The sequence below is a fragment of the Coregonus lavaretus genome (assembly GCF_964263955.1).
Source record: "Coregonus lavaretus genome assembly, chromosome: 15".
NCBI classification, from domain to species: Eukaryota; Metazoa; Chordata; class Actinopteri; order Salmoniformes; family Salmonidae; genus Coregonus; species Coregonus lavaretus.
In genome coordinates, this window is record NC_140002.1 from 42,736,028 (window position 1) to 42,763,557 (window position 27,530).

General features: G+C 44.9%; 2 protein-coding genes across 2 annotated transcripts in view; one reads left to right on the forward strand and one right to left on the reverse strand.

The window, feature by feature from the left end:
- LOC311142389 (pecanex-like protein 3) overlaps positions 1–14,502 on the forward strand; it is a 33,282-nt gene extending 18,780 nt beyond the window's left edge. The window contains exons 18-34 of the mRNA XM_084178038.1: positions 4,303–4,408; positions 4,871–4,963; positions 5,105–5,255; positions 5,358–5,502; positions 5,681–5,858; positions 7,205–7,313; positions 7,501–7,630; positions 8,016–8,074; positions 8,169–8,384; positions 8,496–8,749; positions 8,857–9,087; positions 9,225–9,331; positions 9,448–9,595; positions 10,233–10,738; positions 10,918–11,093; positions 11,257–11,669; positions 14,268–14,502. Of these exons, the coding sequence (XP_084034164.1) occupies positions 4,303–4,408; positions 4,871–4,963; positions 5,105–5,255; positions 5,358–5,502; positions 5,681–5,858; positions 7,205–7,313; positions 7,501–7,630; positions 8,016–8,074; positions 8,169–8,384; positions 8,496–8,749; positions 8,857–9,087; positions 9,225–9,331; positions 9,448–9,595; positions 10,233–10,738; positions 10,918–11,093; positions 11,257–11,669; positions 14,268–14,426 (3,181 nt within the window). The 3' untranslated portion in view covers positions 14,427–14,502. The remainder of the gene's footprint in view (positions 1–4,302; positions 4,409–4,870; positions 4,964–5,104; positions 5,256–5,357; positions 5,503–5,680; positions 5,859–7,204; positions 7,314–7,500; positions 7,631–8,015; positions 8,075–8,168; positions 8,385–8,495; positions 8,750–8,856; positions 9,088–9,224; positions 9,332–9,447; positions 9,596–10,232; positions 10,739–10,917; positions 11,094–11,256; positions 11,670–14,267) is intronic.
- A 3,545-nt stretch (positions 14,503–18,047) lies between these two features.
- LOC311142041 (immunoglobulin superfamily member 11) lies at positions 18,048–20,764 on the reverse strand (the record flags this gene model as incomplete). The annotated part of the gene is made up of 6 exons (XM_084177590.1): positions 18,048–18,244; positions 18,434–18,556; positions 18,838–18,993; positions 19,171–19,369; positions 19,472–19,626; positions 20,701–20,764. The coding sequence occupies 6 exons, from the start codon at positions 20,762–20,764 to the stop codon at positions 18,048–18,050; spliced, it is 894 nt and encodes a 297-aa protein (XP_084033716.1).
- Positions 20,765–27,530: the final 6,766 nt, after the last annotated feature.

The window sequence follows — 27,530 nt, forward strand, 5'->3', positions numbered from 1 at the left end:
TTTGAGGTTGTGGACAGGTGTCTTTTATACTGATAACAAGTTCAAACAGGTGCCATTAATACAGGTAACGAGTGGAGGACAGAGGAGCCCCTTAAAGAAGAAGTTACAGGTCTGTGAGAGCCAGAAATCTTGCTTGTTTGTTATTGACCAAATACTTATTTTCCACCATAATTTGCAAATAAATTCATAAAAAATCCTACAATGTGATTTTCTGGAAGAATAAAATCTCAATTTGTCTGTCATAGATGACGTGTACCTATGATGAAAATTACAGGCCTCTCTCATCTTTTTAAGTGGGAGAACTTGCACAATTGGTGGCTGACTAAATACTTTTTCCCCCCACTGTATATATAAATTCCAGTTGTACTTTATCAAAGGCTTTTTCAAAGTCAGCTATGAATACCAGGCCTGGTTTCCCAGACTTTTCATAGTGTTCTATTGTTTCCAATACTTGTCTTCTATTATCCCAATGTATCTTCAATGTAAAAAACCTGTCTGATTAGGATAAAGTAGGATGGGATAGGATAAAGTAATCCTTCAACCCCCCCCCCCCCCCCCCCCCCCTAAAAAAAAAAAAAAAAAAAGATATTGTAAAGTGGTTATCCCACTGGCTATAGGGTGAATGCACCTATTTGTAAGTCGCTCTGGATAAGAGCGTCTGCTAAATGACGTAAATGTAAATGAATAATATCCGACAATACCTCTAAGTCAATGCGCTATGCATTTTGTTTGGATTTTGGCATCACAACACTGAAGTGTAAGGGGTCTCCAGTTTTTTAGGTGGACTGGATCTTTATATTTACAATCTGGGTCCTGTTTAAGTAATAGTGAAATCAGACCTTCTTGCAGAGTATCTGATAGTCTACCATTTTTATAGGAGTGGTTAAAACATGTTAATAAAGGACCTTTGAGTATTTGATATACTGTACCTCAACTGGTATGCCATCCACCCCTGGAGTTTTCCCAGACTTGAAGGCTTTAATTGCATCTAGAAGTTCCTCTTCTGTAATTAGGCCTTCACATGAGTCTTTCTGTATAGCTATTAATTTTACACTATTAATAGAATAAATGTCCTTATAATTAACTTCAGTTAGTGGAGATGGAGGAGACTGAAATGAAAGCATATGCTTAAAGTACAGTGTAAATAGTGGAGTGGAAACATCTAGGAGCATCAACGGCTCAGCCGCGAAGTGGTAGGCCACACAAGCTCACAAAACAGGACCGCTGAAGCGCGTAGAAATCGTCCGTCCTCGGTTTTCAACACTCACTACCGAGTTCCAAACTGCCTCTGGAAGCAACGTCAGCACAAGAACTGTTCGTCGGGAGCTTCATGAAATGGGTTTCCATGGCCGAGCAGCTGCACACAAGCCTATGATCACCATGCGCAATGCCAAGCGTCGGCTGGAGTGGTGTAAAGCTCGCCGACATTGGACTCTGGAGCATTGGAAACGCGTTCTCTGGAGAGATTAATCACGCTTCATCATCTGGCAGTCCGGACGAATCTGGGTTTGGCGGATGCCAGGAGAACGCTACCTGCCCCAATGCATAGTCCCATCTGTGAAGTTTGGTGGAGGAGGAATAATGGTCTGGGGGCTGTTTTTCATGGTTCGGTCTATGCCCTTAGTTCCAGTGAAGGGAAATCTTCACGCTACAGCGTACAATGACATTCTAGACGATTCTGTGCTTCCAACTTTGTGGCAATAGTTTGGGGAAGGCCCTTTCCTGTTTCAGCATGACAATGCCCCCATGCACAAAGTGAGGTCCATACAGAAATGGTTTATCGAGATCAGTGTGGAAGAACTTGACTGGCCTGCACAGAGCCCTGACCTCAACCCCATCGAACACCTTTGGGATGAATTGGAACGCCAACTGCAAGCCAGGCCTAATAGCCCAACATCAGTGCCTGACCTCACCAATGCTGTTGTGGCTGAATGGAAGCAAGTCCCCGCAGCAATGTTCCAACATCTAGTGGAAAGCCTTCCCAGAAGAGTGGAGGCTGTTATAGCAAAAAACTCCATATTAATGCACATTATTTTGGAATGAGGTGTTTGACGAGCACATACGTTTTTGTAGTGTGCTTTGCTTCCTCTACTTTGCTTCCGTTTTTTTCAAAATATTGTTTGGTGAATCATGGATGACTCCGTAATTTGTAACAAGTTTATGTAAATTAATGTAATTTTTGATAACATTTCTATGTTGAAGATTAAAAAAATAATTTGGTGCATTTTTCTCCATATTCCATCCAGTTCGCTTTATTTGTATAATATGTACTGAATAAAAATATAAACGCAATATGTAAACAAGATTTTACTGCCGAGTGGCGCAGTGGTCTAAGGCACTGAATCGCAGTGCTAGCTGTGCCACTAGAGATCCTGGTTCGAGTCCAGGCTCTGTCGCAGCCGGCCGCGACCGGGAGACCCATGGGCGGCGCACAATTGGTCCAGCGTCGTCCAAGGTAGGGGAGGGTTTGGCCGGCAGGGATGTGGGTTCGTTTCCCACGGGGGGCCAGTATGAAAAACAAATACATGTATGCATTCACTAACTGTAAGTCGCTCTGGATAAGAGCGTCTGCTAAATGACAAAAATTTTTTAAAAAAATGTTCAGTTCATATGAGGAAATCAGTCAATTGAAATAAATTAATTAGGCCCTAATCTATGGATTTCACTTAACTGGGAATACAGATATGCATCTGTTGGTCACAGATACCTTTAAAAAATGGGCCTCACAATGGGCCTCAGGAACTTGTTACCGTATTTCTGTGCATTCAAATTGCCATCGATAAAATGCAATTGTGTTCTTTGTCCGTAGCTTACCCCCATACCATACCCCACGGCCACCATAGGGTACTCTGTTCACAACGTTGACGTCAGCAAACCGCTCGCCCACACGACGCAATACACGTGGTCTGCGGTTGTGAGGCCGGTTGGACGTACTGCCAAATTCTCTAAAATGATGTTGGAGGCAGCTTATGGTAGAGAAATGAACATTCAATTCTCTGGCAACAGCTCTGGTAGACATTCCTGCAGTCAGCATGCCAATTGCACGCTCCCTCAACTTGAGACATCTGTGGCATTGTGTTGTGTGACAAAGCTGCACATTTTAGTGGCCTTTTATTGTCCCCAGCACAAGAGGCACCTGTGTAATGATCATACTGTTTAATCACCTGTCAGGTGGATGGATTATCTTGGCAAAGGATAAATGCTCACTAACAGGGATGTAAACAAATTTGTGCACAACATTTGAGAGAAATAAGCTTTTTGTGTGTATAGAACATTTCTGAGGTCTTTTATTTCAGCTCATGAAACCAACACTTTACATGTTGCATTTATATTTTTGTTCAGTATATTACACTTGATCTTTCTTGAATAAGTTCCTCCATTTATTTTTGTTTTTCCTGTAACTTATTCTGTGCCTCTGTTAGTTTTTATTGCTATCTATCTGTACTGGTAGTTCCTCTATTTCCTTTTTTAAGATGAACTCTTTGGACCTAAATAGTTTTTGTTTTAAAGATGAGTATTGAATTGCATGGCCTCTAAAGGCACATTTAAAAGTGTCCCATACAATAAGGGGATCTGCTGTACCTATGTTATGTAGGAAAAAGTCAGTTATAAATTCTTCTGTCTTGGTTTAAAAGAAGTTGTCATCCAGTAGGCTTTCATTACATTTCCAATAACCTTGCCCTCGCAGAAATTCTACAAGATTAATGTGTATACCAATTATTTGATGGTCTGACCGAGTCCCCTATCAAGACTCTTTAATACAATATAAAAAACAGCCTGGTATTAAAATTTGTTACTTTCGGTTCTTCTATCAAATGGGTCTCACGTTTTGAAATCAACTAAATGTATTTAACTTTTTCGAAAATGTATTAATTTGCCCAAGTTGATTATAAGAGATGAACAGAATGCATCAGTGATTCGTTGTTTAATTTTAATTTTATTCATTTTGGATTTGAATGTCCTTCTTAAAAAAGTATCCAGAACTTACCATCTCACAGTCCTTCTCCCCATTTTCATTTCTGCTGTGGTATCATTTTGGTATCGCGTATCGTGAGACTACACCTATTATCGGTATCAAAGTCAAAATTCTGGTATCGCGACAACACTACATTTTACTGCTCTCTGTCTGGTCAATGAAAAGCTCATTAGTGTCTACATTGATTAATATGAATATGATAACAGCGATATACCTACTGGTACCTTGAAACACACTAATATTCCCAGATCCTAGCTATTGTCATAACATCAACTCTACCCTGTCACTCATATCATACATTTCACTGTATGTGTTTTTATCTCTAGGTCTCTGGTCCGCTCTAAGTTATTTCCCGAGCTGGAGAGTCGGACCCCTGAGGAGCCTCCTCTGGAGATCAAAGATCCTCTACCTGAGAAACTACGCAACTCTGTGGTAAGATCAAGGATGCGTCCCAAATAGCACGCAATTCACTATATAGTGCACTACATTTAAGTAGTGCACTATGTAGGGAAAAGGATGCCATTTGGGACGCAGACCGATACATTCCTCCATCATTGTCATATACACTGAGCGACAGACTGACCAGGTGAAAGCTATGATCCCTTATTGATGTCACCTGTTAAATCCACTTCAATCAGTGTAGATGAATGGGAGGAGACAGGTTAAAGAAGACATGGGCCAGTATCCCTGTGGAACGCTTTCAACACATTTTATAGTCCATGCCCCAACGAATTGAGGCTGTTCTGAGGGCAAAGGGGGTGCAATTCAATATTAGGAAGGTGTTCCTAATGGTTTGTCCACTCAGTGTATATAATATAAATGCCTGAATGCTGTTGCTGTTCTGAGGTTTTAAAACCTTCTTTGTCTCTCTCTCTCTCTGTGTGGCTTTTACAGAAAGAGATTTTCCACTCGGACCTGGTCATGTGTCCTCTCATTGCTGTCATCACGTTTGCCATCAGTGCCAGCACCGTGTTCATCGCTCTGCAGGTCAGTCAACTCACCTGGTCGACTGGAGATGGAAGATATGACGTTTCAATGTATAGAGGGAGTCCTTCTGATTTGCTGTGACACTCCCCAGTGAGTGTGTGTGTGATATTTGAAACCTCCTCTACCTCCTCTCCCCTCCAGCCTGCTCTTAGTTATATCCTGTACATGGTGGCCGGGGTGGTGGGCTTCCTCACACACTACCTGTTGCCTCAGCTCCGCAAGCAGCTGCCCTGGTTCTGCCTGGCCCACCCCGTGCTCCGCTCCCGAGAGTACAGCCAGTTCGAGGTCCGCGGTGAGTAGCAACCCCGTCACCCCCTAAACGCACACATTCTTAAGAATAGTGTCAAGGCCTAAGGTTTGTCATTGATTGTGTGCTGTGCCCTGTCCATCCCAGATGCCGCCCAGCTGATGTGGTTTGAGAAGCTGTATGCGTGGCTGCAGTGTGTGGAGAAGTATGTCATCTATCCGGCTGTAGTGCTCAACTCCCTCACTACAGAGGCCCAGCGCGTCAGCCTGAAACCCAAGGAGCTGGACATCTAGTAAGCAGCCCAGCCATCCCGTTTGACCCCTACCAACCTCACCACACATTCCCCTCCCTTTTTCATCCCATATATCCAGCCAATCAGAGTTGAGTGTATGTTTAGTGAGACTACGCTTTGTATTTGCGCCATTAATGTGTTTTGATGCCCCCTCCTCTCGGTCTCTCCCTTCCTCCAGCGGCCGGGCTCTCTTCATCTCTCTGGCGGGGATGAAGCTGCTGCGCTCGTCATTCTGCGCCCCGTCTCTGCAGTACGTCACGCTGTCCTTCACCGCCCTCTTCTTCCTCTTCGACTACCCCCACTTCTCAGAGACCTTCCTGATCGACTACTTCTTCATGTCCATCCTCTTCAGCAAGGTACAGAATACTCCTCCCTAGGATTTGGTTTTGCACAAATTCAACCAAATTAAAGCACCTGCACATACTTAACTGTATTTATACTGAACAAAAATATAAACGCAACATGTAACAATTTAAAAGATTTTACTGAGTTACAGTTCATATAAGGAAATCGGTCAATTGAAATAAATTCATTAGGCCCTAATCTATGGATTTCACATGACTGGGCAGGGGTGCAGCCAGGGGTGGGCCTGGGAGGGCATAGGCCCACCCACTTGGCAGTCAGGCCCAGCCAATCAGAATGAGTATTTCCCCACAAAAGGGCTTCATTACAGACAAAATACTCCTCAGCACCCCTCCACCCCCCTCAAACGATCCCACAGGTGAAGAAGTCGGATGTGGAGGTCCTGGGCTGGCGTGGTTACACGTGGTCTGCAGTTGTGAGGCCGGTTGGACGTACTGCCAAATACTCTAAAACGACGTTGGAGGCAGCTTATGCTAGTGAAATTAATATTCAATTATCTGCCAACAGCTCTGGTGGACATTCCTGCAGTCAGCATGCCTATTGCACCCTCCCTCAAAACTTGAGACATCTGTGGCATTGTGTTGTGTGACAAAACTGCACATTTTAAAGTGGCCTTTTATTGTCCCCAGCACAAGGTGCACATATGTAATGATCATGCTCTTTAATCCGCTTCTTGATATGCTATACCTGTCTGGTGGATGGATTATCTTGGCAAAGGAGAAATGCTCAATAACAGGGATATAAAAAAAAACATTTGAGAGAAATAAGCTTTTTATGCGTATGGAAAATGTATCAGATGTATTTTTATTCAGCTCATGAAACATGGGACCAACACTTTACATGTTGCGTTTATATTTTTGTTCAGTGTAGTTGTATACTCTGACCTTAAAGGGAAATGTCACCATTTTTATATGTCATATTCATGATCATCAGCACCACCCCAACATCGACATAAACAGTATGTGAAAATGGAGTGTTTCTATGTTTTTAGTAAAAAAAAGATAGAGGAAGAACAATGTTTCCAATGACATCATCAACCAATTAGTAGACAATTAGTAGGCAATACCTACTCACAATTGGTTAAAATCACATGATGCACACCGATGTCATTGGAAACACTTATCTTCCTCGATCTTTTTAAATGAAAAACATAACCGCGCCATTATCACATACAGCATGTTGATGTTGGGGTGGTGCTGGAGAGGATGAATATGAGGTTGAAATATTGTGAAATGTCCCTTTTTAAGTAATTTCTAGCTATGCAAGAACGTTACATTGAGAAATGACTGGATTCAGGTGTTTGATTGCTGACAGTAGATTGTATGGTTTCTCTTTACAGCTCTGGGACCTGCTCTACAAGCTGCGTTTTGTCCTCACCTACATCGCGCCCTGGCAGATCACCTGGGGCTCCGCCTTCCACGCCTTCGCCCAACCCTTCGCTGTGCCCCGTATCCTGGCACTGTGATCAGTAGAAAACTGTTGGATAGACTACATCCCTGTTAAACAAAGTTCTTTCTGCACTCCCAGTTGCTCATTTGCCAGTGAAATAAAGTGTGTAATAACACTGCATGCTGTGTGCATTGGATGTCCTGTATGTTAGTGTTGTCTGTTGGAGCTCCTTAACCTGTCTCTCAGACTCAGCCATGCTGTTTGTCCAGGCCGTGTTCTCTGCTCTCTTCTCCACCCCCCTCAACCCTGTCCTGGGCAGTGCTGTGTTCGTCACCTCCTACACCAGGCCTGTCAAGTTCTGGGAGAGAGACTACAAGTGAGTTCTTTCCTTTCCAGGAGTCCGAGAGATGTATTCACTAGGAACCAAACGGAAGCAAACGAAACAGGGAGGGACCTACCTAAATGTGTCCAAAATAAACTCTTGTTTTCGTTGCAAAAAGTTTTCTGTTTAGATTAAACTGTTACCGTTGCAAATGTTTTGGACTAATGATTGCACTCCATGACTCCAGCAATTGCTGTGCTTTTGTTGCAGTTCAGAGGTCAATGTTAAAACCAGATTATGGAGATTATTGCTAGGTGCAGTGAAAGCTAGCAGACTGCATTACCGTTTTACACCGTCACCACCTGTCTTATGAAAAGTACACTTTCCAGGAGTTTCTATAGCCTCTGTCGCCCAGTTAACATAATATCCGTCTTTCCAGCACCAAGCGGGTTGATCACTCCAACACGCGACTGGCCACCCAGCTGGACCGCAACCCAGGTCAGCTACCACAGTCTTCCTTCCCCTCATCTAACGCAAGTCATCATTCTTTAAAACGACTCTGCCCTCATGCCTGTGGTCTCCTCTCTTCCAGGTGCTGATGACAACAACCTGAACTCCATCTTCTATGAGCACCTGACACGCTCTCTGCAGCACAGCCTGTGTGGTGATCTGCTGTTGGGCCGCTGGGGAAACTACACCACGGGAGACTGCTTCATCCTGGCCTCCGACTACCTCAACGCCCTGGTGCACATCATCGAGATCGGCAACGGCCTGGTCACCTTCCAGCTGAGGGGGCTGGAGTTCAGGGGTGAGGAGGGAGAGAGGGAGGGGGTTTGGGGTAGAATGAACTTTTATGGAACTTAGTTCAATGTGGTAGTTGTCCCCCCCTCATCCCCCTCCCCCGGTGTCTCTCCCCCAGGTACGTACTGCCAGCAGCGGGAGGTGGAGGCCATCACTGAGGGGGTGGAGGAGGACGAGGGCTGCTGCTGCTGTGAGCCAGGCCACCTGCCCCACATGCTCTCCTTCAACGCAGCGTTCGGCCAGCGCTGGCTGGCCTGGGAGGTGGCTGCCACCAAGTACGTCCTGGAGGGCTACAGCATCAGCGACAACAACGCCGCCTCCATGCTGCAAGTGTTCGACCTGCGCAAGATCCTCATCACCTACTACGTCAAGGTGTATGATCCATACTGACCTTATAGTTAACTGTAAAATGAGATACAATAACATGTTATTTGAACAGTAGATGGCCTGGTCTGTAACAAGTGTTTCCTCTTCCATAGAGCATCATCTTCTACGTGAGTCGCTCTCCTAAACTGGAGGAGTGGCTGTCCAATGAGACGGTGCAGGAGGCGCTGCGGCCCTGCCTGGGACCCGCATACGTGGACAGTGACCCGACTTTCAACCTGAACATAGACGAGGACTACGACCACAGGGCCTCTGGCGTCACCCCCACTGCCTTCTGTATGGTCTACCTGGACTGGATCCAGTACTGCAACAGCAGACGGCAGACGGTCAGTGTTCCTTGTCATGTTATTGTTGTGTAGCTGTCAATTCACGTGTTTTTTTTTTAACCAGAACTTCCCATAGCTATGTCATTAGTGTTATCAGCAGACTAGCTTAATGAAATGCTTCGTGTGTTGTGTTGTAGCCGGTGGAGGACAGCGAGAGGGATTCTCCTCTGGTCACCCTGTGTTTTGGCCTCTGTATCCTGGGGAGACGGGCTCTGGGCACAGCCTCCCACAGCATGTCAGCCAGGTAAGACCCAGGGCCAAACTGTCTGTCTGCTCGCTAACTGAAGGGAGCATGTAATATGTCTCTATGATAGCGTATACCAAAGGTGACTATCTGTATGTTTGTGCCCTGCCTGTCAGCTTGGAGCCTTTCCTGTACGGCCTCCACGCCCTCTTCAAGGGGGACTTCCGCATCACCTCTCCCAGGGATGAGTGGGTGTTTGCGGACATGGACCTGCTGAACAGGGTGGTGGCCCCCGGGGTGCGCATGTCCCTCAAACTGCACCAGGTAAGACATATCATATGGGCATGACTCATTACAGACAGTATGGTGGTCAACAGATCTGAGTGTAATCAACTTAATGACATCGAGGTAATCACCCACACTAAGGGTGCGTTCGTAAATTCACTCTGGAGTGTCAGAGTGCGCACTGGGCTGTTCGTAATTTCAAAGCGTTGTCAGATTGTCCTTTCGTAAATTCAGAGCGTTTCCCTCTCGCAACGGCAGTCAAGCACCCAAGCTAACTGGCTAAAGTTGGCTAGCTTTCTAGCTACTTCCAGACACAACGGAGAGAACACCTCACTCTGACCATTTTACTCACCCTAGCAGAGGTGGTTATACTTTTTTCATGTTATCCCAAGGGTTAATGTCTGCAACTGTGTTAATGGCAACAATTGTATTCTGTTTGTTAGCCAGTGTTTACTGACACCAGGTATAACCAACCAATTGTTTGTAACTTGACCAATTTCACTCTCAAACCAGAGTACTCTGAACTCGGAGTAGAATGCCAGAGCAAATTTACGAGCGCACCCTAAGAATTGACCGATATTAGAGACCGTATGGTGGACAGATCTGAGACTAAGAAGCTTAATGATGACGTCGCTCACACTAAGCCTGTACCCTCTCCGACCCTACCCCCCAACAGGACCACTTCACGTCTCCAGACGAGTACGAGGACCCGGTGGTTCTGTACGACGCCATCACAGCCAACGAGGAGAAGATGTTGATCAGCCACGAGGGCGACCCGGTGTGGCGCAGCGCCATCCTGGCCAACATGCCCTCGCTGCTGGCCCTGCGCCACGTCATGGACGACGGCAGCGACGAGTACAAGATCATCATGCTCAACAAGAGGTTCCTCAGCTTCAGGGTGATCAAGGTGAACAGGGAGTGCGTGCGTGGCCTGTGGGCAGGCCAGCAGCAGGAGCTGGTGTTCCTGCGGAACCGGAACCCGGAGCGCGGCAGCATCCAGAACGCCAAGCAGGCCCTGAGGAACATGATCAACTCGTCATGTGACCAGCCCATCGGCTACCCCATCTACGTGTCGCCCCTCACCACCTCCTACGCAGGGGGGCACACCCAGCTCCGCTCCGTCTGGGGGGGGCCTGTCAGCCCCCATAACATCTACACCTGGCTCATCAGCAGCTGGGACAGGTACACTTGCAGTACTCAGCCTGCAGTAGCCATGCTAGGGCTGATACCTACACCACACACAACCAAAGTTCACATACTATCACACATATGCCATACTCTAATGTTCTCTCGCTCTCTCTCACACACTCACACTGACCGTGTGTGACGACTGTTTAACTCCCTCTGTGTGTCTCCTGCAGGTTACAGAAGGGCTGTGGAGCTGGCTGCAACAGTGGGGGGAACATCGAGGACTCCGACTGCGGCGGCGGCTCCACCTCCATCTCCAACAACCCAGCGACTCACACCACCCAGAGCACCCCGGCCTCCAGCCTGCCCCTTCCCCAGCCCCACTTCACCTCCATCCACCCCCCCATGGGTGAGCCCAGGACCCCACCACTCACTACGACCTCTAATGATGTCCAATGTTCAGCTGCAGCTGGCTATGATAACAATAGTCACTAGTGTCAGTATGCTGGTAACACAGCCATGGAGCAGTTTGTGTAATGATCTGTATCAAATGCCTCTCTTTGTCACCGTAGGAACTGACAACCCTGTGGGCCCCACCCCAACCTGGCCCCACCACCCTCAGCCTCTCCCCTTGGCCCTGCTCAGCCAATCAGAGGGCAGGATGGATGCTGGGCTGGTCACCTCCCTTCACCGGACCTCGTCCATCCAGGGCCTCCTGGGCCAGCACCTGTCCAGCTCCCAGCTGTCCTTCAGTAGCTCTGTGGCCATGCCTCCCCTGCCCGGCCCCGAGCGCTTCTGCCCAGGCTTCCTGGATGGGGGGCACAGAGGGTCCGGACGGACAGGACTGGGACATGGCATGGGACAGGGCAGCGGGCTGCCCTACGAGGGACTCTACGGGAAGTGGAGCCTGTCTGGCAGGAAGGGCTTCAACGGGCCAGCCGCAGCTGAGAGCGACAGTGGAGGGTCTCCGTGCATACGGACACAGGTGAGGATGGTAAAACAACCTAGTGTGTGTAGGAAGCTAGAGCATATTTACATTTACATTTTAGTCATTTAGCAGACGCTCTTATCCAGAGCGACTTACAGTTAGCACATACATTATTTTATCGAACCCACAACCCTGGCGTTGCAAACGCCATGCTCTACCAACTGAGCTACATCCCCTGCCGGCCATTCCCTCCCCTACCCTGGACAACGCTGGGCCAATTGTGCGTCGCCCCATGGGTCTCCCGGTCGCAGCCGGCTACGACAGAGCCTGGATTCGAACCAGGATCTCTGGTGGCACAGCTAGCACTGCGATGCAGTGCCTTAGACCACTGCGCCACTCGGGAGACTAGCATAGCGTGACTGTCTTTATGAACTAGGGCTGTCCCCGACTAAAAAGCTCATAGATTGGGCGAAATGTTTAAACATGTATTTTTCCATATATAGACACACCCGATGTGTTTTAATAAAATCAACTATATGTAGGATACTGAGCTTGTCTGATGCTTTAAGCACACTGTGATTCAATAATTAAGACACACAAATGACTCGAGGGAGCCAGAGATCAACCTTACCAGAAGAATTTTAAAAAACTGTTGCCGACCCTCTTCCTCCCGCTACTGCTGGCCTTCAGAGATTCTGCTGTTACGCTCCTGCTGTTACGCTCCTGCTGTTACGCTCCTGCTGTTACGCTCCTGCTGTTACGCTCCTGCTGTTACGCTCCTGCTGTTACGCTCCTGCTGTTACGCTCCTGCTGTTACGCTCCTGCTGTTACGCTCCTGCAGTTACGCTCTTGCTGTTACGCTCCTGCTGTTACGCTCCTGCTGTTACGCTCCTGCTGTTACGCTCCTGCAGTTACGCTCCTGCAGTTACGCTCCTGCTGTTACGCTCCTGCTGTTACGCTCCTGCAGTTACGCTCCTGCAGTTACGCTCCTGCTGTTAAACTCCTGCTGTTAAACTCCTGCTGTTACGCTCCTAATAGGTTACACCAGGGGTCGGCAACCTTTTCCATTTGGAGTTCCGATTTATCTTACCCTTTCTACCGATCTGCGTGCCAGTTGTGATTTTTATATGCACATTTTCGTGGAACAGTTTCATTTCATTTAGAATAAAGTCTTCGCATCTCAAAATCATGATCATGTGGTTAATCAGAATTCTAAAAGTAACTTCTATTGCCAACTATGTAAAAATAGCTGACATAAAACCAACTAATAACAACATTGCAGCCTGCAGGTAGAAAATATCCTGATAAATATCCTATAAATCACATTGGCTATGCATGGACTGAAGGAACTTGAAACATTGTATCAACTATTAACTTGGGTCTGGCCTGAAGCTGCTTCTAGCAAACTTGCAACATTGTATAAAATATTCTGGGCCCTCAGTTTCCCGCACCAGTGAGCTCCAGACAGACAGACACAGCTGTAGGCTATTTTGCGCAAGGGATAAGAAGTAATCAGGTAGGCCTATTTTATGACGTATCCACCGGATCAGAGCATGACATTTTTTTTCTCCTTTCATGCTGAGTGGTAATCGAAAGGGAGCTGGAAAGAATTTTCAAATAGGCTACATTGAGGAACTATTTTCATTCTCAGTGGATGTAAAAACAGACTTTCTTTACTTGCTGTTTGAGGCGAATAAAAAATGACTTTGAGAAGTTCCACAGTGGTGGTGAGTTAAGACAATCAGAAATAGTATTTGTATTTATTATGGATCCCCATTAGCTGCAGCAGCTACTCTTCCTGGGGTCCAGCAAAATGAAGGCAGTGAAACAATTTGAAAAACATTACAATACATTCATTACAGAATTCACAACACACTAAGTGTGCGCCCTCAGGCCTACAACACAAAATCCATGTGAACGTGTGTGTATAGTGCGTATGTTATCGTGTGTGGATGCATGTGTCTGTGCCTGGGTTTATCAGATCCCCACATGGGGACATTTCTAGGCCTACATTTGCTCGCAGGCCAGGTAGCCTAGGCCTACTTCTATGTATAATCAGGTGTGCGTCCTTACTCAACATTGACAGGAGCGCTACAAACGACAATTAATAAATGGACAACTCCTAAATGGAATGGAATAAACCAGAACCTCCTCACAAGTGTAGCCTAGGTTTTGCAGTCCGCAAACAACAGGTCCACTCCGACAATGAGAACGGTAAAAGACGAATAATAATATATTGAATGCATTAACAGAAATGACCGTAACCAAACAAACATTGTAGATTAGAAATGATGGGAATTAAAGGTAAATGTACTGCAGGTGATACTGGTGTTCCACCCCCGCGGCCTCCGCAATGGACTAGTCCACTGAGACAGGCGTGAATCAGACAGGTGTCTCGTGTCATAAAAAATATATATTTTAGACTGCTCGACTAAAGAAATCTCGGTCGACCAACAGCCTATCGACCAAACTAAATGGGGTCAGCCCTATTATGAACACATGAGAATAATGCAACTGCAGTACAGTCCCTCCTACTCAAGGATGTTATGGTTTTGAGATTAACTGGTGATTAACATGATGGTAGTTTGTTGCAGTGGAAACTCCATAGAGGTTTCATTAATTGAGGCTATTTACATTTGTCACTCTGTGTTCTAGTCTACTCCACCTGCAGCCCTGCCTGAGCCCAGCCCAACCCAGGACCCACTGGGCGTTACCCAGTCCACTGAGACCACGCCCCTCACTGCAGGGGATCCCCTCAGCCCCGCCCCCCGGGAGGAGACCACAGAGCTGCCTTTACTTGAGCATCTGGACTGAGTCTCCACTGGAGAAGCCCTGCAGCCAAAGCACACCCCTACCATGGCCGGTTCTAGAGAAGGCCTGACCGGCTCAGACTGGACTCATTCCAGCTTTCCGGAGTCATTCCAATGCTCTTCTCTCTCAAAGAGAACTGGACTCTGAGGTTCGCTACGTCTCTGATGGCAAATCACAACCTCTCAACATGTTCATTGTACATTTTTTCAAGCCTTTGCAATACTGGATGGATCTAAAGGTCTAAATACGTTAATCTGCTCCTCATTGAGCCACCATAAGGATGCATGTAAAAACAAAATGTTTGCACCGACCCCGTTCCCAAACCCCCCCCCCCCCCGTTCACCATGTCCCCTCCTAGGAACTTGAAACAGGAGCTCTTGCCTGATACGCCCTCAGAGTTTCTGTGGACTTTTGGCCATAACAATGGTAACTCTAGCAGGCCAAAAAGCCAGTGCAATTGTAAGGGATGTTGTTTAGTTAGTTTTTTATTCTATATAGAGGAAGGGAAAACCCCTCGTTTCTCCTCTCCTTCACCTGAGATGCAACAGCATAACGAATCCAAAAAGGGAATGCCAATATCCTATGCTGCTGTATGTTAAGGTGAAGCCAGAGTTACTACCATAACAAGCCTTGCTCTTTATCTCCAACCTGCTGCTTCACTGTAGAACGAGTTCACTGTGGGGAAATCCACTGTGAAACTGCATGGGTCACATCATATGACCAGTCAATATCAACACCCCACTTCCCCAGCATACCACCCACATTCCAACAGCCCTCCCTGTAAAAACTCCCTCATGCTCATTCAGATATTTCTTACGGAGGCTATTGAGAGCATCAACAATCTCAAGCGTTCTGTCAAGGAGCTTGTTTCAGGGATAAGACTCCCGCCTTTCCCAACATGTGGTGCTTTTTCCCAGCAGAGTTTACAGTCCAGTCAGGCCTGGACACAAGTTCTGAATTTGGGGAGGTCTAAGGAGATGGGAGGGAGGGTGACTCTGGACAGAGCTGATGCCTATGGAACAGCACAGAGGGAAGAGGAGAGGAGATTGTTCTGACCACAGGATTCTAAACTGGGATTGTTCTTTCTAAAGCCTTTTAGATTTTAGTTTCCTATTTTTGGGGTTAGTGGAATGTCTTTTTACTTTACTTGAAGAATCACAACCTCCTCAGTGGCTATAGGCTAGCCCACTGAGTTGCCCTAGTGACCGACCACTCTCTCCCTGACCTGATCCAATCAGCTGTGGACTCTAGACAGTGGGAGGGACTCAGACAGCTCTGTGTGTGGAATAGCCACCAGCAGAGGCCCTTCTGCTTTCCTTGGCTCCAGCTACAGTGCCAGATCCTCTTACTAGTCAACTACTGCTACTGCACCTCCTACTACTACTATACCTACAACTAATGTTTGTGCTACACTTACCTCCAGCGTTTTAGTTGGAAACAAACAAAGTTGAATAAATACTAAAAACAACGATGGCATATTTATTTGATTATTGATCATGTCTGGAAGACTGTTAAAAGGGTTTGTCTATTTGACATGCTGGTGTGATAGAAACATGGAGATTGAAATAGGCTCTTGTTAATCGTAACCTTTGCCCCACATGTTTGGCATCATCCTTGTACACTTTCACCAAGGGTTCTCCTCTTTTTTGGTGTGTAATATAACTGGAAGTATTCCTGAGAAGTCACTTTAAGATGTTTGCTTTGCCACTCCTGCATTGGCCATACCCTGCTTTAAGGGGCGAATGAGCACTGACGTACTTCTGAGTAGAGACCTAACCAGAGCACATATCAGACAAGCTGGCTGTCTCACACTGTTCTGTTCTGCCCCGAGGGTTACAGGGTCTTACAGCACTACAGTAATCAAGGTGGTTGTCCCTTGGCCAGTTGTTGCATGTCTTTATATCACTGGTAGAGCTATCTGGAATAACCTTGTGCCATAGTGTAAATCCGGTCCTAGAAAACTGCCTTGTATGCTCATTTTTGCCCCTAACCGTCTGAGTTCTCACTTTAGTTAGCAGACTGAACTGTCTACTAAACTTTCTCTGGGAATCTGTTCTTACAGGGTGAATAAGAACTAATAGGTGGAAAACGGTATTCTCAGGGTCTCATTGGGAACCAATAGGAATGATCTGCTATTTGCTCATCTTACTGTGTCTAAAAGGGAAGAGACACAGAAGGGTGGAGCTCTCAAGCGCTAGGTTAGACTGTACCTAGATCAATTAGACTGGGTAATTATGCAGTAGCAAAGTAATTTAGTCTGGATCTTGGAAGTCTGGGCCTCATGGTTGAACTCATGGGTCACTGCTCAAAGTGCCAGTCAATGTGATGCCCCCACTACAGAAACAGCAGTGGTTTGAAGTGGCTTACTGCAGCTTCATTCTCCTTTCATTCTGCTTGTGCTACAGCTCTCTTCATTTTCTATAACCACCCTTTGGTTTCATCATCTAGAAAAACATTTTGAGGACTTGGAACAAGCACTGGCTAATGTAAATCTAGTCTTTTTGTTAGTCAGATCATTGACTCGAACTCCATGAGTGTTGTTGAGGAGGCGCCGACCAGATGTTAAAACCCAGTATGTAGCTAATTGATCAGCCCTTGTTAAGGTGTGTTCTCCCTAGGCTCAGGAAAAGCAGAGCCATTGTAATCAGGCCCTTTTTCTTTCTGTTTATCTCTTCCCCTCATTCTCAGTGTAATATCCAACAACAGGGAGTACTTTTCTGACTAGGAGAAAGGAAAGCACAAGTTATTGGACAGAACTGGGTGTCTATAATAAAAGGGATTCCTTAATCTCTGCCATTGATGTACAGCATGTTTTGTATATAAATATATATATTAAAAAATATATATAAATCTATTTTATTATTATTGGATTTCTGGTTCTTTTTTCATGGAAGACACTATGTTGAGTTTTAGGGGAGGTTCTCTCTTGTGTTTACCCCTCAGAAGAGAGATCTGGCTCCTGAGGGGAAGGGCACTCTTCACATTGAATCATGCAGTTTTGGAAGAATCGATTAATACTTATTTTGCACAAATGTTGTATAATAGTACACCATCCCATATGTTTTTTATCGTTATTATTTGAGTCATTTGGGGGGATGTTTTATTTAAAAACTGTATGCCGATATATTCAAAGTTCTGTACAGTTTTCTGTGACCCCCCCCCCTATTTAAATTAAAGCTTTTTGTGTCATAATTTGCAAATGTAATGCTGTGAGTGCTTTCATTGACCTTTCCCCTGTCTTCTTTTTTCTACCAGCCTTTGTCAGGCAATGTTATCATAATTGGAATATTCATTCAGGACTTAGCAGAAAACCTGTCTTGAACAGAAACCCAAGCACATTCCAGTCAAACATTTATTCCCAAAAAAAGTTACAGTTTTCATCAGATATTCTATGCGGGAAATATTTCAATAGCTTCTGTGCGACTGCTTGACGCAAAAAAATATAGTGAAGTGGGAGCCAATGTCTACAGTGAGGTAACTCTCTTCATTCCCCAGTGGAATGCTTGCTCATTCTTATCACATTTTCTGAAACAAATGTTCAATTCAATGAGTTGTACAATGTCAATGAGTTGTATCTTTTTTTGTAGAATGCATCCGGGTGTTTGTCTTCCTTGGATTGAGGGATCAAACAAAGGAGCGTTTGATCAGAGAGGGAGTGTATCTTATCTCATTATAACACTCCTCTTCCTTCCCCTCCGTCCACTTCCTGTCCTGGCCAGAGCGATGGAGCCAAAGCACCAGCACCAGCAGGGCCAGCAGCACCAGGGCCATGAACAGGGTCAGCAACACCCCCTGGAGGATCCCTGGGGAGCTGTCTGGAGCTGCAGAGGGAGAGGGAGAGATACTCCGATTCTAAACACACAGCACTTCCAACACAGTTACAGTAGCTCTGACCTGTTTCATCAACATTTCAAAACCCTTCTGAATTAGTATGATATGATTGACAAGTATCTGGGGGGGGGTTAGAGTGAGGGACAACTGAAGAGCATGTGGACCAGGGAGGGACTCACGGCTGTAGATAGACAGGTTGACGTAACAGTTCTGGGTGCCCAGGAGGTTGGTGACGGAGCAGCGGTACAGCCCAGAGTTCTGGGACGAGATGTTGATTATCTGGACAGAGCCTGATAGGTCCCCTGTCATAGAGAACAACAGAGGTTACAGGATACAAACATCAGTTTGTATTTACAACAGTACTGTTTTTAGTCCTGAAATAGAATTAAACACATCACAATAGTGATTGCTGTGCTGTAGCTGAAATTACCATTCGATTAATCTCGTCCACCAGTCGGCTCTCTATGCGGTAGCAATTGAGCCTGGGAACGAGGTTACCATTAGACAAGCTCCACTGCACCTGCAGCATGTTGTCTCTGGGGCTCTAGGCATGGGTTAGTTAGAGAACCATGGCCGCTCTTACCATCCATGTTGATGGGTAGTGAGATTTCCTCTGGTTCCAATTTATCCCACCGCATCTCGGGAGTGGGCACCCCCTCAGCCACCATGCAGGACAGGGCAACGCTCCCCCCCATATCAGTGACCCCATCCCACAGACACAGGGGCAGCGAGGGGGGTGCTGAAAGAACAACATATATATTGGTTACAGATTGTCAAAGTAACTCAGAACTGAATGCACAGTAGGCTGACTCAATGTTAAACATATAAGATAGAGAATGAGTTACTGTTTTCGTTGAGAATTACATTCAGGGAGTAATACGAGATGGTTATAGTGATTAGTATGTGAACCACCTACCCAGGACGTTGAGGGCCAGTTCCCCTATACCAGGGTCTCCAGTCTCTGGGGGGTTGCTCACCATGCAGCGGTATGTGCCAGCATCGGATATGCGTGTCTTGTTGAGGATGATGTCAGCACTCCAGGGGAGGCCTGGGAAACCCACCCTGCCTGTCAGGGAGGGGTTCTCGATCACCTGGCCGTGGTCAAACACTATCACCTAAGGGACGGGACAGACAAATCAGCACACTGAGACCTTTCTGACATGTCAAACAGAAAGTTTCAACACTCACTGTATCTACTAATGGGGATTCAAAAATACCTGTGTGGGAAAGTCTGGGTCAGAGAAGGGTGCCAGGGTCCAGATGATGTTGAGTCTGGACAGGGGACTCATGGTGAAGAAGGAGCAGGGCAGGGTCACCGAGTCCCCCTGAACCACCTCCAGATTGGTGTCTCTCATGGTCACCCTCACTGCACCTGCACAGGGGATGGAGGACAGGAGGTCGGTGAGACAAGCTTAGGGCAACACAGGCACATTCCACTATTCATATTCCTCTCACATATATGAGATATCCTATGGTGAATACAAGGTAATACAGCAGCATGAACGGCAATCATTAGTACTTATTGGGTTTGGTGGTGTAGCAAATAAATACAAACAAACTAATGACCCACAAATAACATTCCTTGTGTTTCTATCAAAAATGCTTCAAAGGCACAATGGCTTGTCCCATGCATGCTCCTGACCTCGGGTCTAGCAAACGGTCCCGGCCCGGGCCTCCCTCCCTCCCCTTTTCTCATTACTGTAATAATGCATCCTCCCCCACTACACATATACAAAGGGCATCCCGGGGCCCTTTGTATATGTGTGGGAAACTAACATGGACACTGGGCACTAATTACAGCTGACAGCTCCGACCAAGCAGCCAAACACAGCTAATCACTGAGAGGCAGGGGTAGAACAATACAGCTGTATTCTCTATGCAGTGAAAAACCACTATTTATATTTGATATATATATATATATTTAGATTTTTCTAACAAACTCAGCCATATCAAATACCTCCCATCATCAGAAGCAGGGTATATCTTCTATTTCAGGTGGGTTTTTTTTTTTATAACCAGGAGTTAGTGCATGTTAATTAGATACCATTACGTTTTCCAAATGAATGAGGTGAAATGATTTATGAACACTGTAATTTATACACCTTTGATTTACCACATATGTATGGGCTTATATCGTTTAGATATAATGAATGCAATAAATGGTTACATAGCCATAAAACATTTAGGCTACTTTAGGAAACCAAATCCTGTTACACTTCTAAAAAACACAATTACTATAATGTTATACTAATAAAACATTTGAAATCCATAGATTGTTTCAAATTATAATGGATCATCTCCGCAGCAAAATAATATACTGCTGAGATGATAGCATACACTGCAATGTTTTTGGCAGACAGCCTACTGGTAAGCAAAAAAATCCCACTTTAATCAGGTTTATATCTATATTTTGCAGTTCCCTTGATCAACCCATGGCTCAACTCACCATACTCCAGAAGGGTAGACACCAGACACATAGCCCAGAGCAGCCACCCTCCAGCGCAGCCCATATCTAAGAAGAAATATTGCCTACTCTCTGTCCATCATATAACAGCGGTGTCAGTAGCCTACCCTTCTGCTAGGTTCAAATGCGGAGTCATTGACTGGGTAAACATAATGAATCTATTGAGCGAACCTTCTCTCCACCCTCATCTCGCTCGCTCTCACACACAAAAACATACTTACAACCACAATTCCTTTGGCTACTATTTCCAGTCGAGAGAAATAGCACAGTAACATATGCCATTTACCAGACACTTTCATCGAAAGCAACTTAGTCATGATGTAGAAGACCAAATACATTTAGAGTGTCTTCAGAAAGTATTCACACCCATTGACTTTTTCCACATTTTGTTGTGTTACAGCCTGAATTTAAAATGTATTAAAATGCGATTTATTTTGTCACTGGCCTACACACAATACCCCATAATGTGAAAGAGGAATTCAATTTTTCGAAATTGTTACAAATTAATTTAAAATTAAAAGCTGAAATGTCTTGACTCTAAGTATTCCGCCCCTTTATGGCAAGCTTAAATTATTTCTGGAGTAAAATGTTGCTTAAAAAGTCACATAATAGTTACATAAAAACAATAGTAGTGTTTAGCATTTTTGTTAATGACTAGCTCATCTCTGTACCCCACACATACAATTATCTGTAAGGTCCCTCAGTCGAGTAGTGAATTTCAAACACAGATTCAACCACAAAGACCAGGGAGGTTTTCCAATGCCTCTCAAAGAAGGGCACCAATTGGTAGATGGGTAAAAATACAAAAAAGCAGACATTGAATATCCCTTTGAGCATGGTGAAGTTATTAATTACACTTTGGAGGGTGTATCAATACACCCAGTCACTACAAAGATACAGGCGTCCTTCCTAACTCAGTTGCCGGAGAGGAAGGAAACTGCTCAGGGATTTCACCATGAGGCCAATGGTGACTTTAAAACAGTTACGGAGTTTAATGGCTGTGATGGGCGAAAACTGAGGATGGATCAACAACATTGTAGTTACTCCACAACACTAACCTAATTGACAGAGTGAAAAGAAGGAAGCCTGTACATAATGCAAATATTCCAAAATATTTATTAACTTTTATTTAATCAGGGGAGCCCAATTGAGACCAGGGTCTTATTTTCAATGGTGCCCTGATGACATAATATAAAAGATGAAACTACAAGATACAATAACAAGATACAATAACAAGTACATCACAAACATCACAGGCATCATAAAAAAGTATTAAAGTCCATTTAAAACAATTGCACACCTTGGTGAACTCATTTATCATCAGGGTTTTAAACTGCCCTAGTGGCAGCAGGGAATCCAAATGTAATGAATTTTGTAAGTGATTCCAAAAATGTTGAGCATTAAAACTAAAAGCGGATTTACCTATTTCAGTGGAAACCCGAGGAATCTCAAGACTTAACCAACCCTGTGAATGGGTTTGGTATCTCATGTTTTTATACTTTAACAACAAAGTTAGGTAAGTCGGAAGCTTGTATAATAGAGCTTTGTAAACAAAAAGGGAGTAATGAAGTGATCTACGGGACTTTAATGAGGACCAGCCAACCTTTTGATACAGGATGCAGTGATGTGTATTATCCTGTTTGCAACAAGGCACTAAAGTAATACAAAGTGTTATGTTTGTGGTAAATCCAATACAACACATTATTGAGTACCACTCTCCATAGTTTCAAGCATTATGGTGGCTGCATCATGTTATGGGTATGCTTGTAAAGGACTGGGGAGTTTTTCAGGATAAAAAATAAACAGAATGGAGCTAAGCACAGGCAAAATATTAGAGGAAAATCTGGTTCAGTCTGCTTTCCACCAGAAACTGGGAGATGAATTCAACTTTCAGCAGGACAATAACCTAAAACACATGGCCAAATCTACACTGGACTTGCTTACCAAGAAGAGAGTGAATGTTCCTGATTGGCCAAGTTACATTTTTGACTTAAATCTGCATGAAAATCTATGGCAAGACTTGAAAATGGTTGGTATCAATGATCAACCACCAATTTGACAGAGCTCGAAGAATAATGGGCAAATATTGTACAATCCAGGTGTGCACAGCTCTTCGAGACTTAGACAGAAAGACTTACAGCTGTAAATGCTGCCAAAGGTGATTATAATATGCATTGACTCAGAGGTGTGAATACTTATGTAGATTCTATATTTCTATATTTAATTTTCAAGACATTTTTATTTACATTCTAAAAACATGCTTTCACTTTGTCATTATGGGGTATTGTTTGTAGATTGGTGAGATTTTTAAAAACATTTAATCAATTTTGAATTCAGGCTGTAACACAACAAAATGTAGAATAAGTCAAGGGGTGTGAATACTTTCTGACAGCACTGTAACATAAGCAGACAAACAGATAAGAGGGGCAGAGGACATTAATTGAAATTTGATACAAATTGGAAAAAGTCCAATGCTTTCACCATTGACTGTATATGGAGGCTTTCACAGATATTTTGCGATTGTGCTGTAGAATGCTCTTGTAGAATGGTACAAATTATGTGATAGCTAAAAATCACTTAAATTGTTTGTCCCTTGTGACATAACGAGTTATTAATAACAGGTGGTGTTCTGTTTCTCAGAATACTTGTTCCAAACGGGAAAATGGAGTCATAAGAAGTGGCCTCTGTTCTGTGAATATAATTTTGTAAAAATAATGTGGGGCGCACATCGAAATTCGGTCATCTTAAATGGTTGTATTACTTCGCCAATTAACCAGAAGTGGAATCAATGCGCAGGGCCTCAAAATGTAAAGCCTAACAAACCACATTTTGTGACTTTGAAGACGCACAGCTTTGTTGATTGGAGCTGTTTGAAGGTAGATCGCTTGGGCAGTTGGAGCGCAGAGCGCACCACCAACTCCATGTCGTCTTTTTTTAACTAATTGGCATAAATGGCAGATCCACATTAATGTAATAATAACCACCCCAATGATGTACAGTAGTATAAAACGTGATCTTTTGTCTGATACAATGACTTAGAGAGATAGAGGGACAAATAGAGAAAATGTTGGGGGCAACTGGATTAATGATAAATCAACTTTCATGCATGGAAAACTAAGGGATGGACTCAATCCGTATCGCGGGAGATCTGTAATTTCTGATTGAGCCGACATATGCAGCGTTTACCGTGACTGCAGTCTCTCTGCGACTGCGGGACCATTGCCTTTAATTGTCAATTGCGCCAAAAAACCGGATCTTCAGTGCTACGGATTGAATAGAGCCCTTACTTTCTTCTAAGATTTCAGGGCTTTTATGTTGTTGTTTTTTCAGCCAGTCTACATACCTTTGAAGTGCATTACAGTTGAAGTTGTCACCACACCCTTGAATACTAAATGGTGAGAGGGTCCCATGATGACCATGATTACATTTATGAATCACAATTTATGTGTCTTCTGCAACTTATTTAGGTGAACTGCACTTGTGTAAACTGTAGGCTATTAGGTGTGACTCAGCCAACAACACTGAAATGTATTTCATTCCCATCCTCTCTAGTGAGGAAGGAGTAAGGAGAGACAATGAAAAGGGGCACAAAGAGTCAGCAACCTCAGTGCCATGTCAGAATGAGAAAGAGGACATGGATGAAGGGTTTACAGGGGCACTGCTGCCTGAGAGAGGTGCTCCTTCATGGATGTGGGAGGGCTTCTCCGTAGACGACTATAACCCAAAACCCCAACGTCCCCAACCAAAGGTCATCACACCCAAACTGAAGGAAGATAAGAGATGCCTACCCAAAGTGACTGTGCCGCAGCCTTTCAAGATGACCCTGCGTGAGGAGACAGAGGGGCAGAAGCAGAGGCAGCTTAGGAAGGCCTGGGAGGAGACTGCCAGCAAGCCAACAGCCACGCTGCCTCGATTCAAAGCTAACCCTGTTCCCAAGACCAACCAGTTGCCCTTGTACGACAAGATCGTAGAGGAGTGTGAGAGGCAGAGAAAGGTTCTCTATGAGAAACGGAGAGATCTCATGCTGGCCATGCGACAGCCCTTTAACTTGGGGTCAAAGGTTGCACATGGTTCTGCCAAGAGGACGGCTGTAGCTGAGGGTGATGAAGAGGGAACAGCAGCCAAGGAGGGAGACAAGGGACCAAAGGCTGAGAGTTCAGTTCCTGTCCCCTCCTATAAGGACATACTGGAAAGATGTGCCCAGCTGGCTACTCGTCGCCCTCCTCCAATGAAAGTGGAGAAGAAGCTCACTTTCCAACCCATCATCAACCGGACTATACCCGACTTTGGGAGGTTGCACCACAGGTTTGAGGACCATCTCAGGAGCGTCAGACAGGGAATGCATTCCACTGTGCCACAGCCTTTTAGTTTCCAGGTGAACGCTGGAGGTGATCAGACTGTCAGTACGTCTAAGGAAACTCAGAAGAATGTCAAGAAGGCCCCATGCCCAGTGGTAAAGTGGGACCTAGCTAGAATTAAGGCCAGCTCACAAAGACTTACCAAGTCTGCACTGCTACGAGAGGAGGCTGTGAAGTATGTGCAGAGTATACTGAATTTCAGTTCTTAACTTGATGCAAATGTTGTTTTTAACTGTGGTAGGTTTCTATTTTTAACTGTGTTAGGTTTCTATTTAGACTAAAGAATACATCTTCTGCTATTTACAGGAAGAGACTGGTAACGAGAGAGAAGAGACTGAGAGCAGAGCAGCAGAAGTCAGAAGCCAGAGCAGAGCAGCAGAAGTCAGAAGCCAGGTGTAGTCTTCAGAAAGAGGTGGCCAAATGGCTCAATGCCCAGAAACAGCACAGTACTGCCAGGGCACAGCGGCAACAGCAGAACTACAGGTTTAACTCTTAGACCTTAGGGGGGGCTCACAGAATAATATTATACTGAACAATACTCAGCCCTCCCTTTGTGTAACAGGAAGGAGATGAGGGTGCGTAGTGCTGAGTATCAATCTGAGCTGGCAGACATGATGGAGAGAGTCAACGGCAGACCACTGCTGCTCCAACGACACTGGCAGGTCAGAGTTCAGCATAGAGTTGCAACTCGGCTGATATCCCTCCTTTACCAGTACACACTATTCAGCCACAGTGAAGTACATCTAAGGTCGGGTGCCTATAACCATAGCCGCAGGAAGTAGCCCCCCTGAAAAATCATAATACAAAAAATATTTTAAAAATATATATTTATTTTGGATTAAATCTTTTTCACAAAAGTAGTGCACTATGCCTTTACTAGTCCTGTATTAGCTTTCCGATATAGCCGTCTGTAGTGCAGGCAAACGTCCCCCCAAACTACTTCCCGCGGCTATGCCTACAACTCCACACATTGTTAGTGCCTGATCTCAGGAAGTGGAAATAACATCATAGGGTAATTGTGTTGTGTCCTGTCCCAGGCCCGGAGAGAGGCAGACAAGGGTTTCTCCCTGATCCTGGAGCGGGCTGGGCTGGACGAGGCTCTGCTGTGGAGCAAGGCTATGCTCCAGGAACAGGGCCAGCGTTTACAGCTAGTGGCCACAGAGTAAGCCTCAGAGGGCACTGATACTGATCTCTATGAGGAGCTTGCAGATTCCTCTGAGGGATGAACCCTGACAAAGACGTGTTTTTACTAGTGTATTAAATGACAAGTGTTCGATCACATTCAAATTGTATGTTGCATCTCTCTACCATCCTATATCAGTGCATGCTTTAAGAAGTCACACTGTTGATATTCATTTCACTGTCCTCTCCTCTGTAAGGACAATAATGTAATGGGTTCTAGGACAAGAGCTATTGGAGTTTGATAATAGCTACCATAATTGTACCCCCCAACTGCTTGCATTAGCTAACAGACATGGTAGAGAGATAAAGGTAGAACATAATTTATTTTTTTAGGGGGTAGATAAGCTTTAATATTTCAGATAGATTGTAACTTCCATCAATGTAATTGTCTGCATCACTTCAAATCCCCCATATGGTTTTTTTCTCGCAAATATATATATATATATATATATATATATATATACATATACAGGGGTGCACATAACTGGTACGCAGGTACGCAAGTGCGACAAAAATCAGGAAAGCGTAATGCCACTTGTGTTACTACGCGCCTTTGCGTACTTGACCGATCTTCTCATCTAACCTTACACATGACATGTTGCTTGTCAACTACTGTCAGGGATGTCCAAAAAGCAACAGACATTAAGCAGCTTCTTTGGCGTTTCGCCACCTACAAAGAAACGCCAACTGGAGCCAGAGCCGAAGAAAATATTTTTTCTTGTGCAGTGGCTTGAAGCTAACGATGAGCGCACTGAAATGTGGTGCAAGATTTGCCGCTCAAATCCACATCTAGCAGACAAAACAGGTGCATTTTATAAAGGCTCAAAGAATTTCAACCATCCTTTATTTGACAAACATGAAAAGAGCAAGGAGCACACGAATGTGGCGCAAGCCATTGCTAAGCTAGCAGAGAAGAAATGTCCAGTCGCCCACTTGCCAGATGGCGAGACAAGCTGAATGAAGAACAGCGGCAAGCTCTGTTTAATATTTATCTCCTCGCCTTCCATAAAGCTAAACACGCACGTCCCATGTCTTCCTATTCTGAGGATGTTCCTTTACTGAAGCGGCTAGGAGTAAATGTCGGAGGTGCATATCATTCAGGTGAAGGGGGCACACGGATCATGCAGAGCATCGCTCACACCATCATCGGGGAGTTGGGTTCTATTTTTCTCATAATTGGATCTGTATGTGATGAATAGCTTAGAAGGAATGCATTAATGAGGAGCATAGGTTTGAACTGTACTGATATAAATTGTTTCACATAACAGGCTG